This window comes from Dermacentor variabilis, chromosome 2 (genome assembly GCF_050947875.1).
Source record: "Dermacentor variabilis isolate Ectoservices chromosome 2, ASM5094787v1, whole genome shotgun sequence".
Lineage (NCBI taxonomy): Eukaryota > Metazoa > Arthropoda > Arachnida > Ixodida > Ixodidae > Dermacentor > Dermacentor variabilis.
The window spans coordinates 7,345,252-7,363,149 of NC_134569.1; the positions used below are offsets into that span (position 1 = coordinate 7,345,252).

Genomic DNA, 17,898 nt, shown 5'->3' on the forward strand with positions numbered 1-17,898 from the left:
CGTCGGTTGTACAGCGAAATCGACCCCATCATCGGTGCCAGCGAGCCACTGGAATGTTGTCGCTGCCTCTTGAAAAGTGCGCCACTCTTTCCGTCGTTTCTGTTTCTTTTTTCTTCTCGCTGCGCGCGACACCACCTAGGGACGACACAAAGAAACTAATAGTTATAAATTGCAGTAGTCACACGTACTACTATTTGAAAACGTGTTTAGGCTTGAGAAGAAAAATACATTTTTTTAGATAAAGATTTCATTCATTTGGAAGACGAGCAACATTTCGTTTTGTACCATACTGTCTGCAGGCAGACGACAAACGACGGAAGTAAACTTCCGGGGAGGTCACCGCTTCCTGATTCGCTGCTCTCTCCGCCCCGTTGTCACAAATTTTGCATACTGCCACATTGTGACGTTGCAGAAACCGAACAGAACGCGTATCGAACAAAATATCTCCGATCGCGCCCCAAATCTGCATCTAGCTCGGTAGAGCAGGTGTATGGTTCGCCCGGAAGGCGATAAATAATGGCTGGCACACTCTCGCGCTAAGCTGCTCCTTCCGTGGCGAAAGGTCGCGCGCATTTTGACAGGGCGCAGCGAGCGAGCAGCTGAGCGCGCGAGGCCGGCGCAGCTGCTGCGGCGTCGCCCCACATGCGCCGAGCAGCTGACGTTTACTTTCCCGTCAGTCCGCGCAGCGCGAACGCGTGTACCGGCTGACGAAATCCGGTAACGATGTTCGAGCCGCGGCGGTGCAGTGCAGCAGCTGCGAACCAGCGCGCAGCTATCCCGGCGGCGGCAGCCCCCGTGTAAGTACACGCATATTGCTTGCAGCCATCCTTATGACGATCACCCAGTGACTTGGCTAGGTGTGCCCTTCCTTAGTCAAGAATCGCAGTTGCTCTATAGCTGCCGATAACGAATGATACGCGGTAGCACTAGCGCCTAGGATGAAACTGCGAAACGTCCACAGCACGAGGGAAGTTAGCGATGAGTGTTCTACGTGGCTTTACTGCGAAGCAGTGGCTGGGCTCAAGCCGCTCGTATATGCTCGTCATGCTCTGGTGCAGAATTTTGACATGACAGTTACGATGGCCTAGCAGCCTCTGAACTGATAGTCGAGGACTCCAGTGACTGCTTTTCGCGGTGGGAACAAAAGCGCAAAAGCGTCTGGCGCATTTTGACGCAGTTGTCTCGGCCGTCGCGAGTTCTGATAGAGCATTTTTATCGGCATCGTGTTACACGGAATATCCCCGTGTCCTGGAGCGTCTGTTGAACACGCAGCGTCCGGTGGATCTGTGTTGGTGGTTGACACAGCAATCGAGAGCTTTGAACACCTGCAGCCTCGTGAATAGATGCGCTGTTCTCATGTGCACGTTGCATGCATTCCGGCATAATCGCGCCTTCACCAAGTTCCTCATTACACGTCGACCCTGCGTCAAAAGGCAGCTGCGACTTTGACCGATGCTTTCACCAGCTTGATTCGCCGAGGAACTTTTCTGCGAACGACAGCAATAAAGGACAACTGCCTACACGTACTACAACAGTGTCCGTGAGACAGAAGAAAACGTGAGCTCGCCTCGGTGTCTCGGAAGACCCGTCAGACTCTAGTATCCACCGTTCAGTATAGTTCTGTTTTATTTCCTTAACCCTCTAATGCTCAATGTATGTTTCGCCGATTTTGATGCCTCAAATTGCTGATTAAAGCGCTGGAAATTTAATGCAAAGCGCATAGCTGTGTTATTGATATGCTGGAGTAATGTTTCAGCGATCGATAGTTTAGCAAACAAATTACTAATTAATTAATTAAATTATAACGGGAAGAAGGCTTTTTCCACAAATGTACTCTCCACAGCCAGAAATTTATGTCAGCAATTTGTGCCAATTTTCGTTGACATGGAACTGTAGATATACAGGGTTCAGGGGCCTCTGTGTTATTAAGAGGTGAGGTTAAATGTTGCTCTTTTATTGAAACACTAGTTCTGTTAGCTCTTGCGAAACCATTGATGGACAACTGGTCCAGTGCGAACAGTGAAACAAACATATAATGCTTTCGAGCGTTTCTACTTGCACTAACAGCTTCGCTGTATAACTGATGAAAAAGAGAGAGGCTGGCAACACGATGCCATTAAGAAATGATAAATTGCTTTCGGATTTCACAGATGACACACTGTTGTCGCCGGAATAGGAGGAATGAACGAACCGAATTGCGCGGTTTTGAAGTTGTTCGACGTAATTTCTTCAACGTTGTTTATGCGAGTTCCAGATGGGTGAAGGATATTCTAGTTTCGGTCTGAGAAGTAACTTCACGTTTTTTGGAGCTGTGCGTAGATGACGTTTCTAGAATCCCAGTGTTTTGTTTGCTCAGGCAACAGTGTTAGTAATGTACGAGTTCCAACTAAGGTAGCCTGATAGGATGACATCGAGGTACCTAAATGACTCTACGGAATCCAGTTGCATCTTGTGAATTGTGTAAGAAAAAAAGAGGAGGTTAACACTGCGACGAAATGACGCAAGCCATCAACCACTCGTCGCACAATTCTTGTGTATAGATCAGGTCAGTTTGAAGAGCTCTTTGGTGAGATGTGTTATCAATAGTTCGAAGAATTATGCCATTATCAGCAAATATACTGATCGATGAATAAACGATCAGTCGTTAATATATGCGAGAAAAAGAAGAGAGCAGAGCGCCGATCCCTGCGGGGCACCTGATGGTTATAACACAGATTGCTAATTAGCACAGACTGGGAGTTACGGCCGAAACTTACATGTAGCTTGTGAACGAAGACAGTCATCTGGGTCTCGCAAGAGAGTACTTTGCGAAACTCATGTTGTGACGGATGAAATAAAAATAATAAAAAAATTTGAGGACGCCTGAGCCCTTATGAGTTGTGAATGCGAAAGCATTAATGTCCAATTGAACGGCGCTGAGCGGTTCTTCCAGTTTTGCGCTGCGAGTAATGTATCACAGAGCACTGCACGGGCTCGGGCCGGGTGAGCACTCGCTAACTCGAGCCCGGGCCGCGTTCGGGCACAGGAGCACCGGGCTCACGTCGGTCCGCGGCCTCAGTGAAGCCCGCATTAGGGCTGGGCATGCTAATAGCATCGAATTCCAGACAAGGATTAATTTTCCCTCAACTGCGAAGCTTTCTTTCAGAGAAACCCGTGTGGGTCTCTTTTCTAGCTTCGTTTTAGATTCGAGTGGACGGAAATTTTTCCTTTCATGAACCTTTTTCCACTTCACGAGATTTTGCAGAACTGATTTGCAATATTCAGTCTCCCAGTGCTTCGAGTTATCCCTTAATTCTCTCTCTCTCAGTGCTAGCCTCCTGGTTAGCTCAGATGGCAGAGCGAGAAGTCCGGAAACGCCTTCGTCTCGGCTTCATATACCGGAGCAGAAAAAATTTTTCCTCAACTGCAAAGCTTGCTTTCATAGCAACCCGTATTGGTTTCCTATCTAGCTCCGTGCTACAATCGGGAGGATAACAATTACCCCTGCCAAGGACCTTCCTCCGTCTTGCGGGATTCCGCCTAGAACTGATTTGCCAATTAAAAAACTCTGGTCAACATTGTTCCCAAATTACTCAGACCTCGGATTCCTAGAGGTGACCGTGCTCAGGCGAGAGACAGACGACCTGAAATTCGAATGGAGGTAGCGCTTTGAGTTTGCAGCGGCCCCCCAGTAACTAAGTTGAAGCGCATTAAGATGGTTCGGAGTGACAGCGAAGGACGAATTTCAAGAGTGACAACACATCGCACAGTCGGATCAAAATGACCAAGAGTTAGAAAGATATTTGCATTGCAATGGCGTTGAAGAGATTTGAATAGTGGGAGACTCGCTAAAAAATAAAAAAATACGCTAGAATGTTTTCAGTTGCACAAAGCATAATTCGTATTGCAGCCACAAGACGAATAATTGACAGTAGCTTTAGTACAGCTTGTTACAATTTTCCAGAGCAGGAGACGTGGCTAAAGGCAGAGTCGTTTACAATATTTTGTTGCCGTACAAAAATGTGTAGAGAGAGAGATGAATAGAAAAGGCAGGGAGGTTAACCAGATATCAGTCTCCGGTTTTCTACCCTACACTGGGGATGGGAGATAGGGATTAGAAAGAGGACAGAGAGGAAAGCGCTAAAAAAAAAAAACACGCACACACGGAGGAACACACACACAAAAGGCGTTCCATTAGGTTTGTTCGATTCACAAATAGGTGCACGGAACCACAAACGAAAGGGTCAGGGGGTGCCAGTTATGGTGTGCCGGGCTGCATCCATTCGCTGCAAGGTTCAAGAGTGCACTGCACCGTGGTGGCACCTTGCCTTGCAACCCGTTCAATCGAGCACTCGAGTGCAGGGTGCAACGCTGCACCTCGGGGAATCAAAAGGCCTACTTGCAGTGCACCGTGAGTAGGTGCAGAAGGTGCAGAGAAACTTGGCTGAATCGAATAGACCTAGTTAAAGACGTTCACAAAGGGTGGTAGATCGCAAAAAGCGCAATAGTGCTTGCACGGCCTTCTTCTGTGACGGTAGGTCCTTTCGATGGTGTAATTTTTTTTCCGATAGCGGTTGGTCGTCCAGCTGGTCAAGTTCGTGGCGAAAGCATTCCCTTTGCGGACTGTACTGCGGGCACGTGCACAAAGCATGGTCAATCGATTCTTCATGGCCGCAGTGGTCACAGGTTGCGGTGTCGATCATCCCTATGCGGAATGCATAGGCTTTGGTAAAGGCAACGCCCTACCACAGTCGATATAAAAGCGTGGCGTCTCCACGGCGAAGCTGTGATGGCGCTCGAAGACTTAATGTGGGATCAAAGGAGTACAGTCGCGAATTTATTAAATGAGGCTCATTCCACTGCGACGCATTGCACTGCCGAGCAAGCAGACGGAGCTTCTGTGCTGCGTCAGTTTTAGAAAGTGGAATTGGGGCATGGTCAGTGGCGTAGCTAGGTCGTCTGGCACCCGGGACCCACAGGTCTTCAGTCACCCCCTCCCCCCCGCCCCCGGGTGTAGTCGAGGAAGGCGAGGATGTCGACAATTTCCGGGTTTCAGCACCAGTACAGCCGCCTTGGACACCGCGCACGTCCCCCGGGTCCCCCTCTCCTTCGCTTTCTTTCCCAGAGGTCGCGAATGCAGCAGGTATTGGCGGCGAGGAGTTACGGAGTCGCCATCTATCGGAAGCGCCTCGCTGGCGTAGTATAAGGGATCACGCGGCGCGCTCCTCATAGGTTTTGCTGTCAGCGCTCACTGAAAACACCACGCGGGAGCTCTCCCGGAAATTTCTGTAAGTACTTTCGAAACGAGAGAAGTTTTTTACTGTCTAAATAATAATCTTGGGCAAACTGAAAGCACAGAATCGTTTACAGACGCCATCTCTTGACCGAATACGTACATTAAACGCCACTGTGCGCGGTCGCCGCGATTTAATCTCCCGAACCGGCTTCTTGCGCGAAAGGTAGGCAAACGCCGAGACCAAACTATGTGAAATATGGTCTTATAGTGTTTGTATATCTAAATGGAGCGTAATAGAATGAAGCCACAATGCAGCGATCGCACAACTTCGCAGCGACCGACTGCGCGTCTGCATGCTTGTCCGCGCACTGTTTCGCTTTCGCCGCGTGCGCGTTTTCGGACCGTGTAGTGAGCTTTAGGCTGTAGAATATGAGCATTTGACAGTATACAAGCAACCAATGTTGCGTGGGCGCTATGAGAGCTGTTCAAAAATAATTTCATTGTAGAGACTTCGACGCCTACGGGGACTGATGTGCCGGACGTCGCGACGATTCAATTTTTTTTCTAAATTCTTGGACTTTTCAATATTATTTCTCGAGTTGCGTCGCACTATATGTTTATCCGTGTTCTCAGCGTGCGATTTCCCGCTGCTTTTTTTTGTAATCCTGTCCATTAATTCATAACACAAACATGACCATATGCCATGCGTTCTTTTTTTTTGTGCTTCTTACCGCTCCCTATCCACTCCAGTGAACTTGCCAGTATATATAGCATCGACAAGTTCATAGACCAAACCGTCATGACATTAGTCGGGCAGCGGACTCAGGCGAGCGTCTCAGTGCGCGTTTTTCGAACATTGCAGACCCGGGGCCGCAGCAGAAATCTTCCTCGCGTCTGTGCTTGCTGCATACCCGAGTTGTAGCCGATGACTGTTTGCCGGTTTTGTTTCGCGAGCCAAGCTTCACGCAGCTTCTTGTCCTGCGGCTACGTGTGAATAAAGCTGACACCGGGCTCCGTTGCGTACGTCCGGCACTGCGGCACTGAGCAGTAGCCTACCATGTTGCGCACCTTCAGAGGCAGCCACTACCTATTGTAGTGCTTTCAATCGTTGTAAAGGAGACACTCGAAGCGGGAAAATCCCGCCAATAAATGAGGACCGCAGCGTACGAGGGAACTTAAACTTTCCTTTCAGCTCGCTTCGGCGCTCCCGAAGCTGCCGACGCGGCCGCTATGTCCACGTGATCCCTAATAGCACGTCACGCCGATGGTGGCGCCAGCTTTTCCAGTGGTGGAGCTATACCATAGTGGAGCTCGAGGCTAATACACGCTGTTTTTTTCTGCGCCAAATAACAGTGTGCTGCACTGATAACTTGTGATAAGCGCATGTGCACATCTTCTGTCAGACTGTAAGGCTTGGTAACCAATACAAATGCGGCATCGTGGCAAATACGGCTCACGTCACAAGTAAAAAAAAATTATAAAGTTTTAATTACCAATTTTAGCGGCAACATTGCATTTGCAAAATTGAAGACCGCCATTCATATCTTGCCCAACAACAACTTCACGAAAATCGTCGTAGGTTCTATGGCGCGCAGTATTTTGCCTGTGGGCAGCCCTGAACGAAAACGAAAATTAAATTGTGTCTCAGTGACGCTGATCTCCCCACCATATTAGGAAAACGGAAAACGCCACCTGCCTCCTTGCTGCGCGGGCGCCAATGTTATGACAATTACGACTTCTCTTTATTGTGATCAATAAAGCCTTGTTTTTATTTACTGCTATACGGACAAACGTGATTATCCTAGCTGCGGTACCACCAAAAGATTGGGAACAGAATAGAGCACGCTTCGCGTCGATTCTTGGCGTCACCATAAAAAAAAAAAAAAAAGGGACCTCGATGAAGCCCGTGCCAGGGAAACCTGTTGGTCTGCACTCGCAATGGAGAGGGTAGAGGGATCACCCTCAATGGTCCACTATTTCATATTTCTTTCGCTACTGCCATACTAGGCGCCGCCCGCAGTGCCAAAGTACTGTAGGTTGTAGCACCCAAAACGATTTTGTTTAAGAAGTTTTTGTTGAGTTAATAATATGACTTTGAATCCTCAATTCTGGAATTGAAGTATTTCCTCTATAAGTACTAATTAGGGGAATATTAAGGATATAGGATATGGTTATTACTTACCTGCCATATTTTTCACGCTACCGAGTTCCTAGTAATCACAGACACGATAACTTCATAGAATATCCGGAAATATCCTTACAAAATTCACGTTTTTTTTTTAATTCTGTGCAGCTGACACAGACACTGTACTTGACATGAAGTCACACAATAACAACAGTTTTCTAAAACTTTCGAGGGTAAGAAGGAAAGCGTGAAACATAACGGCAGGTTTCGCAGCGGCTTCTCGGAGCGAGCGGGAGAGGGGAAGTAAAAGCGAGCTGAACGTCGCGGCGCCCGCGACCATGTACAGCCTGTCGAGTCATACGCCGCCAAACTCTTCGGCCGCACCGAGTTTGAAGACTATCCAGAGAATCCCATTCGCGACTTTTGACGGCCACACTTATGCAACGTCGCTCTCAACGAACGCTTCGCCGTAAACGAGAGCGCCGGGCGCGCTCGTTGAACGCCCTCTTGCTGCTGTCTTAGTTCGCTGCGCGTTCTGAACGGAAGAGGGACCCAAGAGCCTCAATGCCTTACTGTATGTTTAGCGACTCCTGCTCCCAGCATGAACGCACGACACACCCCACATGAAACATTCCGCTAAGGCGAATAGTTTAGCGACCATTTTGGGAATTAAGTTTCATAGCCCGCACATTCTTGCAATTATTTCATGGGGTGTTGATAGAGCTGCAGCCGACAGTTCTGCGGCGCAACGCATCGCGTACATGAGCTCGGGCTACTGGATACCGGAGCATTCTTTGCCATTTGCGCCCAGTCAAGTCGGCGGAAAAAGAGGTCTCTTCAGGCATATGACACCCCCCCTCCCCCTGGCCCCTTGCACCCGGGGCCCACGGCCACCCGGCCCCCCCTGTTGCTACGCCACTGGGCATGGTACTCCTCAGTATGGGCTGAGCGGGCAGCTTGATCGGCCCGTTCATTGCCGATAATCCCACAGTGACTTGGAAGCCACTGGAAGGTTATTTCATGGCCTGCATCACTTATATGGTGTAACGTCTCTCTAATATGAAATATTAGTTGTTCGTGCGGTCCGGGTCGTAAAGGTGACAGTAGAGACTTCAGTGCCACCTTCGAATCGCAGAATACCGTCTACTTGTGTGGCGGTTCATCTCCAATGTAATGAAGGGCAGTAAAGAGCGCTGCGAGCTCTGCTGCCGTCGATGTTGTCGCGTGAGTCGTCTTAAATTTGATTGTTGTAACTTTCGCTGGCATGACGATTGCCGCAGCGCAGCTGATTGGCAGGACAGATGCATTAGGGTAAATATGCGTAGAGTCACGGTAGTTCTCGTACAAAAATAGTAGCGTGAGCTGTTTAAGGGCTAGTGATGATAGATCAGCCTTTTTCGCGATGCCAGGTATTGTGAGGTTGATTTTTGGCTGAGCGAGGCACCATGGAGGAATCGAAGGTCTCGCAGCCGGAGTGAAACAAGCTGGCAATGATTCATCTTATGCGGTTATCGTTTGCCTGAAAGATGTGCGTGGTCTGTCCCCTGGTAGACAGGCTAAGTGGTGACGAGGAGTCCTGGCTATAGATGTCTTATATGGGTCCTGAGCACTTCAATTTCAATGTCGATCTTGACAAAGTGGTCTCTAGCGATTGCTATCGTAGCCACTGTTGAAGCACTCTGAGGCAGGCCTAGACAGGTCCGGAGCGCTTGAGCCTGAAGACGTTGTATTGTACATAGATTCGTTTTACCTGTGTTGGTTATTGTTGGCAAGCTATATCGCAGAAAGCCTAGAAAAAGCACCCTGTACAGTTGTAACATGGCACTTGTCGACATTGCGCAGTCTTTGAACAGGTGGCAAATGCCTCTCAACCGTTTTTTAACGTATGATACGTGAGGGCTCCATTAACAGTCCCTGTCGATTACGACACCTAGAAACTTGTACAATCGAACCCGTCGCATTATTTGGCCATTTATTATTACGCTGTAGTTTGTCATGGGTTTGCGCGTAAATAGCACTAGTGCGCATTTCTCGGTGTAAATTTCCAGGCTCGACTACGGAGGTAGATAGCAGTTTGGGTGGCGACTCTCTGAATTCTCGCTCGCAACTGTAGGCGTGTTACTGCAGACGTCCATATGCAGATGTCATCCGCGTACATTGATAGCCTGACTGTGGTTGGCACATGCTCAAGGAGAGCAATTAGGGTTAGATTAAATAACACAGGGCTAAGTACACCGCCCTGGGGGACGCCGCGGTAGCTATTAATGTACAGAATTATGGCCTTCCTCGGTGCTTACAAAAAAAGGATCGCATGGAGAGAGCTCCGTATCCATTGAAACATCCGACCACCCACGCCTACCTCTGCGACAGCAGAGAGGATGGCTTCATGCGTAATGTTGTCATACGCCCCTTTGACGTCGAGGAATAAAGAAGCGCAGAGGCGCTTACGGCATTTTTCATGTTGCCCGCCATGGCATCCGGGTAGGTGTTGTGGTACTCCAAGTACCACTCCAAGCGTCCTAGGACCATCCTCTCCATTACTTTGCCCTCACCGCTTGCCAAAGCGATCGGGCGATATGATGAGAGTTCCAATGGCGACTTGCCAGGCTTCAGCAGTGGAACAAGGCGACTTGTCTTCCAGCTTGCTGGTAGCGTACCATCTCTCCAAGATTCATTGTACGACTTAAGGAGAACACCTCTCGCTCGTTCCCCCGGGTGACACAGAGCTCGGTAGGAAATTCCGCCAGGTCCTGGCGCTGATGTGCGGCTACACAAAGCTAATGCTGCCTTAAGTTCGTGAATAGAGAATGGTAGATCCATGCGGTGATCACGTGGTGGCGGACAACTACTCGAAGGCGATGGAATGTTGGTAGCTGTGAGTTGGCCGGATAATCTGGCGCAGAAATCCTCTGCCACGTCAATCTCCGATCTCTTTTGAGAGATGGCAAGAGCCTTGAATGGGAATCGCTGTACAGGGAGTGTCCGGAGACCGCGCACCGTTTTCCATAGTTGCGATAAAGGCTTGCATGGATCTAGCGACTCACAGAAGGCAGTCACACGTTGCGATTCGAGCTTGTCTAACCGGCGCTGGATCTTCTTTTGCGTGCGTCTGGCGGTCCGTAAATCGTCCATTGTCTTCGTACGTCGGTATCTTCGTTCAGCACGTCGTCGGATTGCTCTAAGTCGTTCTAGTTCCACATCAAATCCTGTCAGTTTCGAAGAGCGTGTGAAAGTCTGCATAGTGTCTTGCACCGCGTTGATTGCCTCTTCCAAGTCGTAAGCTGGATTGGCGTCGCAGTGTTCTTCCATGAGACACTGAAATTTAGCCCAGTCCACTCTTTGGATCGTATCCCGTATTTTGGAAGGGGGCAATCCCTGATCTTGACCTACGTGGGGATATGGTCGCTTCCATGCGTCTCTATGTCCGCAAACCACCCTGCACGTCTGACAAGGCTTCGTGAGACGAATGCCAAGTCAAGACAGCTGCTCTATGTAGAGCCACGTAGAAAGGTACGACTTCCATCATTCAGCAGCCAAAGTTCATTACTGGAGGCGAAATATACCAGAGCCCTGCCTCTCGCGTTGATCTTCGGATTTCCCTAGAGTGTATGCCGGGCGTTGAAATCTGCAATAATGACCCAGGGATTGGGAGTTGAGGAAAGGATGTCTCGTATTCTCTTGTGATCAAATCGACTTGGCGGAGATAGGTAGGCGCCCACAAAAGTAAAGGTCAAATTCTTTTTACTTACGTTTAGGCATATATATTGATTGTCCTCATTAGGTGGTACAGGCTTATGAATGTAGGTGAGTTCTCGAAGAATAAACACCAAAACCTTACTGTTTTCACCAACAGTTGACGACATAAACGATTCATAGCCAGAAAGTTGGATCGTGTTCGATAAGTTCGGCTCGCAAATGGTGATAATGGGAAACATATTGGCATACACGAAGTGACGGAAATCCGAAATGCGCGCTCTGAGTCCGCGGGCATTCCACTGAAGAATAGCTGCTTGTCAGACCTCATCCCTAAAAGACAGTGGCTGGGGAGCCATGAGCTACTGAAGGGTTGCCAGCACCGGACTCAGAGCGTCCATTACTTGTAGCGCACTTCTGGCAGGCGGTGCGTGCATAAGGTTTAGCAACACGCGAATGGCATTCATTAAAGTCCTAATAAGAGCTATCACTTGCCCATCTGTTTTCCGCCACTCCTCGGATACAGCACCTTGCTGTACTGGGGGCGGCTTCTTCTGCGGCTCTTCTGCCGGTCGTGTACGCGAAAGTGGCAGCCATTCCTTTGTAAAGAGAGATCTGGCAGTTTTCTCCCGTCTCCGTCTTGGCCGAACTTTCACAGCGGCCTCTTTGTGGGTAGAGCTGTCTCTCACTATTTGTTTAAGAATGGGGATCTCTTTCTTGATCTGGGGACATTCTTTGGAAAAGGCGCAGTGATCACCCTGACAGTTCGGACACTTCAACGTGGTTGCGCTGCAGTTGTCTTCTGAGTGAGGTACGGCGCATCGAGGGCACAAGGCGGAATTTCTGCAAACACCCTTCACATGGCCAATCTTCTGACAATTGAAGCATTGCATTGGTCTTGGAATAAATGGTCGAACCTGGTGGCGAAAGTGGCCAACCTTCACGTAGGATGGAAGACAGTCGCCTTTGAACGTTATCCTCACACAACGTGTGCTGCCGAGGCGACCAACATGCACAATGACGTTCTTTTCACTTGCTGGTTTTATGAGAACTGGGAGGTCTGCGTTTGGTATTTCATTGTCAATGTCATAGATGACTCCTGTTACTGTGGCCCCATTCGATGGCACGATGTAGCAGACGTTTCCCGGCTGCGTTGAACGCTCCGCGCGCTCGGGCTCACCACGTCGATTGCCGGGACGTCCTCGATCTCGTTCGGCGCGGCGTTTTCTAGACACACGGAGAGTGCTTGCCTGTTGAGGACGCGCAGATGGAGTGAGGCCATCGTCGAGGCGCTGTTTTCACTGTGTTCGAGCTGGATGCCGAAGATGCGTTGAGAATTCTTCGTTTGGCCTTGCGGTACTGGACAAGCCGAAAGCTGTCTTCCGAGGACTCGCCACCTGATGCAGAGCACAGCTCTGTGTCCTCGCTATTACTCGACGTATTTCCTCGCTTCCTCGAACCGATGTCCGCGGGTGAACGGGAGGGTCCTCGGGGTGTTGTACATCCATCTCCGTGATAGAGGGGGCGATAGACCCCACAAGTGCAGTGAGAAGTCCGGAAAAGCACAGAGACGGGCGAGATGTGTACCGCAAGAGAAGCACTTCAGACTTTCTGCAGGAGTCAATGATATGCCGCTTGGCACTGCCCTTGTGGCTGATCACTTGAAGAAAAAGAAATGAAATAAATTTTAAGAAAGTTCTTCGAGTATTGACATGAAGTGGCATCAAGTAAATTCTGGAATATTCAACAATAATTTGTGTGTTAAGGGATAGTGCAAATCGCTACTGGTTTCCATTATTTTGCTTCCCTGTTTGTTCAAGCGAGTTGCATATTCTGCCGTAGTTTATCGCACAATTAGTCTAACTAAATAAACTTAGGCTTTCAAATGTCCATTTTCTTAGATAAATATTTTACGCCTACGCGGATGCCGCAGATTTTGACAGCATTGGTGAGAGGGATGTGAAAAAGAAAAGTGAACGAAAGAAAGAAAATAGAAAATAGAATATTGACTAATAAAGAGGAAACGAAAGAAGAGAGAAGGCAAAGAGAAAAGGCGAATGATAAGAGGAGGAAGAGTGAGCTTTCGCCATTCACCTCTTAAGAGAGATGGTAAGAGAACCTGTAACTTTTGGGAAGAGTATACCTCATAATGCTCCGTAAAAGTAAGCATACGTCTAGGAATACCGCAGAGCAAGGGTAGACGCAGAAAAGTATAACCTGTCTTCTGTGTATTGTTCTTCGCAAAGACTGAAAAAAAGATAGCAAGGAAACAAGGGGTTGACGTTGTGTTTGGTGCACGCAACAAGTTAGAGTGTGTGCAACTGCACAACAAAAAGTGTATAAAGACAGCACATATAATTTGCGCACAATTAGCCCCGTCGCGCTGTTTACTACCTGCCGGAAAACTGTTGTGTACGACATTTCTATGACATGTGGCGCCGAATATACAGTGTATACGGGTCAATGCGTCAATAAGCGCCTGAGGCAACGCACAAATTTATTTAAATGAACACCAACTTCCAATTTGTATCGGTCTTGTTTGTCGATACTGCGGCTGCTTTCCAAGGTTAGACGAAACCAGGATTCTCCTTAATCACGCAGATCAACTAGCACGTGAAATCGTCGAGGTGTTTTACACAGAATACAACAAGAACACCTGCGTGGGCCAACCTTCTGTGACGTTGCACTATTATGAAATTGATTTCCTGAAGCCTGCTTATTGCAGTGGCAGATATTTTTGGTCTCGTGATCTTTTCTTCGTCCGCATGCTGACAACCTAGTCGTTTGGCATACGCGTGTATTGGGCTTTTTATACAGGGGACGTCCCACGTGATTTGTGCCACGTAGCTTTTAGGGAGCACAGGCACCCATTTCCTCCCGCGCATTCAAGTACAGGCACGTACAGCATAGCAGAAGGAGTGATCGGAAATTTTTGATGGTGACCTACAATTTTCCGATTGAGAAAAAATATAGTCCAACTTGCTCCAAGCGACGGCAAATGAAATTTGGTTCTGTCCAACCACGTGGTACTCGGACATTGCGATAGCAATTACATGGACACCCCAAGAGCATTTCTGCCATCGCCGTGAGGTTCCGTATAAAGTCCAAGGGCGTTGGACGTGCGAATGAAAGCGTGCGAGCGGAGTTCACGATCGCGGCTCAATCTCGGCCGCGCGAAAGAAACGAAAGCGGGGAGAGGCACCCATCGTTGTGAGCTGCCGGGGGAAGGGGCGGCGTTCTGCTCCACCTGCGCGTATGGCGGCTGCGCGCGGCCGTATCTCGAGAGCGATCTGCGTGGTTGGGGGCGGCTGGTAGCTTTGTGCGTGCTGTGTATTATCGGCGCTCACTTTGTGTTGATGCGATAGACAACACGAATGCCACTTCGCTCGCTGCTGCTCCTGCGTTTCCTCACGCCACCGTTCCGACAGCGAGTTCATGCGGTCACCGGGTGAGATGTGTTAATGTTTGCTTGTGCGCGCTGTTGTGACTTCGGGGTGGAAGACGAAAGACGGACTCATTCCGCAGACGAAGAAGAAACGAAAAAAATTATACGATATTTACAGATAGTGGATGATAGCGTACAGGTAGCAGTAGGAGCGCATCAGACTGACTGGGCGGCTGCAAGTGACTCTGTCCTCACAATGGGCCGGTTCTCCCTTAAATCCCTTCGGCGACCCCTCGTCGGCAGGAACCGGTTTGGGCGAGTTCTCGCCGACAGAAACCAGGCGGGGCAGGGTGATGACCTCGCCCGAGTCGAATTCTTGATTCGTCTCGGAGATGGCAGGGCGCCGCGGAGATGGCTGGGCGCTCCTTGAAGTCGCCTCCCGTGTCGAATTCTTGATTCGTCGCGGAGAAAGGGAACTCTCGTCGCCTCGGTGGTCGCCTCGTGGTCGCCACGTGGTGCTCGTAGTATGGCACAACAGCGCGTGACATCGTGTTTGTTAATTTGGTTAGTATGACTGTTTACAAGTTCATGCGGCCGATAAAACTACTTTCCTTACTAGAGTAGTTTGCTGGGCCAGTTGGTGCGTGGTGAACGTATAATGGTTTCCAGCAAGTACGGACGCGAGCACAAGTTGAAACGGACAGGACAACGCTGGACTTACAGCTGAAGTTTCTTGTGAAAACATTCCACAAATCTCCGCCACGCATGCGTATACACCCAAGAACAATAACAAGGTTTGTAGTCAATTATCAACAAAAGTTATACACGTACACAAAAGCGAAGTCACACCCCTTCCCGACAAAGGCAACAACACGTGAATTAGCACGATAAATTTAGAAATTGAAGTTCCTTATCACTGATATGAACCGAAGGTTCACTCACACATGTATGCGCGCCCAACTTTTTCATGCGGAACGCTTCGCTAATTTCTCTTTCCAGTTTACTGCGCTCTCTCCCCACTATCGATACACTCTCAAAAACTGGTCGGCATTCGTGCTTTTTGAATGCAATGGCAAGTTCCCTGCTGTACCTGTAGGTAGCAAATAGCGATGCTCACGCATGCGGTCATTAATGCAACGACCTGTCTGGCCGATACAGGACAGTCCGCATGAGAGAGGTATGCGATACACAACCGAAGATGCACAGTCTTTGTGAAAAACAGTGGTGTACTTATTTCCACAGCCACTAGTCGCATCTTTCTTCTCTCCTGTGATGCTTTTGCACAACCTAACCAGTTTGCTCGGCGCCGAAAACACTAGTGTGGCGCCATTCCTAGTGGCCACCCTCTTAAGATTATGAGACAACCCATGCAAATACGGCATCACTACGACCTCTTTTTTTTTTGTGAAGAGTCATTGTCGTCCGTGGTTTCTTTACTTTGCTTACTTCATATAGCTGTCCACTAATTTGCTATCGCAATCGATGCTTCGCCTTTCGGGCGAAACTGCGGCTTTTATTTTTTTAAATATTGGCACAAATTACGTGGGAAACCCTGTATACGTCAGTTTCTAATAAAACATGTACAGTCCATGGTAAGCACTCGACCTGTGTTCTTCTGCCGTATTTTTCCTTTTGCACTTTTCCTAGCAATTAACAGTGTTCCACTTAGTCCTGCGTCAGAGCAACGCCAGTGCATTTCTTCACAAGTTTGGAAGGGATATCTCCAAAGCGGTGGCAGTATCAAAATTCTCGCTAAACTCGCGGACAACTTTCTGTGGCAATGAACGGAAAGCTACAGGGGCGGAGCTTCTGCACAGGCGCTAAGTAGTCCGCCAGCGTATGACAGTGCTTTTGGTTGCTCGAAACAGACGCTGAATCGACGCAGCTTCCACGTGCGAAGGTTTCGCGGAAGGGAACAGCCGCAAAACAAGTAAACTTTTACACTAAGTGGTGTTTTTATCTTATTTACCTGTTGCTAATAAGATGTTTATGTTTTCTCTTCCCCTACTTAAACTAACGTGAATGAAAACATGGGACTCTTATCAGAAGCGCTCTCACTTGTGCGCGCTTTGCCTTCGTAGCTTTCCCTTCATTGCCACAGAAAGTTGTCCGCGAGCCGGCCGCTTTCAGAGCACGTAAACTTCATCAGACCGTTTTTTGGCACTCGCTCCGGGTCGGTGCGGCCATAGGCGTGGCAGCACAGCTCTCGGCAAAACCGAACGGAGCGCCGTCTACGTCGCGACGCATGCACCTTCTGTAAAGCGAAACCGAAACTGCTTTGTAAAAAGACTATCGAATTATTTAGGGTGCTCAGGTGCATGCCATATATTTTCTAGGGTTTCGATGTCGAAGACCTTTATTTAACGCATAAAAAAGAGAACATACATTAATGACAAGTTCAAAGTGTCACGAAAGTATTACATTAAATAAACTAAATTCATGCATTTGATCTTCCCTAATGACCCATACCCACTGTACGTTAAGAATTGGGTGACAGTGAAAGTAAATTGTTGGGGTAATTACAGCAGAGGGAAGGAAGAATAGAAAAAGTTTAGTTGGCCTCGAATAAAACAGAAAATTTTGTTGTTCCTTTCAGCCGTGCTTAAGCACATCGCGGGCTTAGTGCAGCTGAGCGCACGCAGCCGCATCGGTAGCACGAGACAGGATTCGAGATTATGGCGAGCCGCAACAAGAACAAGCCCCGGCTGTCGCAGCGCGCCAAGCAGGAGCGTCGCAAGGACATGAGTGAGATCCAGGAGAAAATGTTCTCCGTCGTTGTTCCGGTGATCGCCACCTTCGCCATGCTCGTGGTGCTCATCATCTACTTGAAGACGAGGCCTCGCACCACCGACTTCTGAGCCCAATGAGCGCCTTGCCACCTCGAGGTTCGACGGCGCTGCACACGTGGACGCTGGAAGACCGCGGTGGACATGCGTCCAGCTGTGCACCGCAGCGCGCTAAATCAACGACCACGACTGTGCATGCGGACCCAGAAACGACACCGCCCTACGGCAGCGCCTCCTGCTTTTGAAATAAACGCTGCGACCCGTTCTCGCCGTGCTGCTCGTGCGCGCACACTGCAGTCGACCAGGCAGCGAGGCTTGAGATGGCGTCGCAGTCACACTCCTCGATGACAGCGGTCGTTCAGCTCGCTCGCGCGCCGAAAACAGGCGACGTGAGGGATTTCGGGTCGCCTCGCTGCCGGGTCCGAGTCGGTCGGTTTGCCGTTGTGATGTCTCGTACCGCCAAGAGTATGAGTTAGAGAGATATTTAGTCGTATCTGCAAAATAAAACCAACGAGAAACTTTGATAAGATGGAAAGTTTCTCGAGGTCCTGTGTTGTTGTCGAGAAAAGAATTAGCGAGACGCTTTGGAAAACCTAATGTTTAACTAATTACGTGTGACACTATAGACTTGTGCCGTTAGCCTGCAAATGAACGAGGCGGGCCATAAATAAAACAACACACTTCTGATGACAAA

At 49.0% G+C, this 17,898-nt stretch overlaps 1 protein-coding gene across 1 annotated transcript; it reads left to right on the forward strand.

Annotated features, from left to right (window-relative positions):
- Positions 1 to 640: 640 nt before the first annotated feature.
- On the forward strand, positions 641 to 17,469 carry LOC142571326 (single-pass membrane and coiled-coil domain-containing protein 4 homolog). Its single transcript, XM_075679590.1, has 2 exons — positions 641 to 797; positions 17,015 to 17,469. Exon 2 carries the CDS (start codon positions 17,094 to 17,096, stop codon positions 17,274 to 17,276), a length of 183 nt encoding a protein of 60 aa, XP_075535705.1. The 5' UTR covers positions 641 to 797; positions 17,015 to 17,093; the 3' UTR covers positions 17,277 to 17,469.
- The last annotated feature ends 429 nt before the right edge of the window (positions 17,470 to 17,898 follow it).

Bases quoted from the DNA above. Each gene is read 5' to 3' on its own strand.
- LOC142571326 (XM_075679590.1), top strand. From the start codon at position 17,094: ATGGCGAGCCGCAACAAGAACAAGCCCCGGCTGTCGCAGCGCGCCAAG.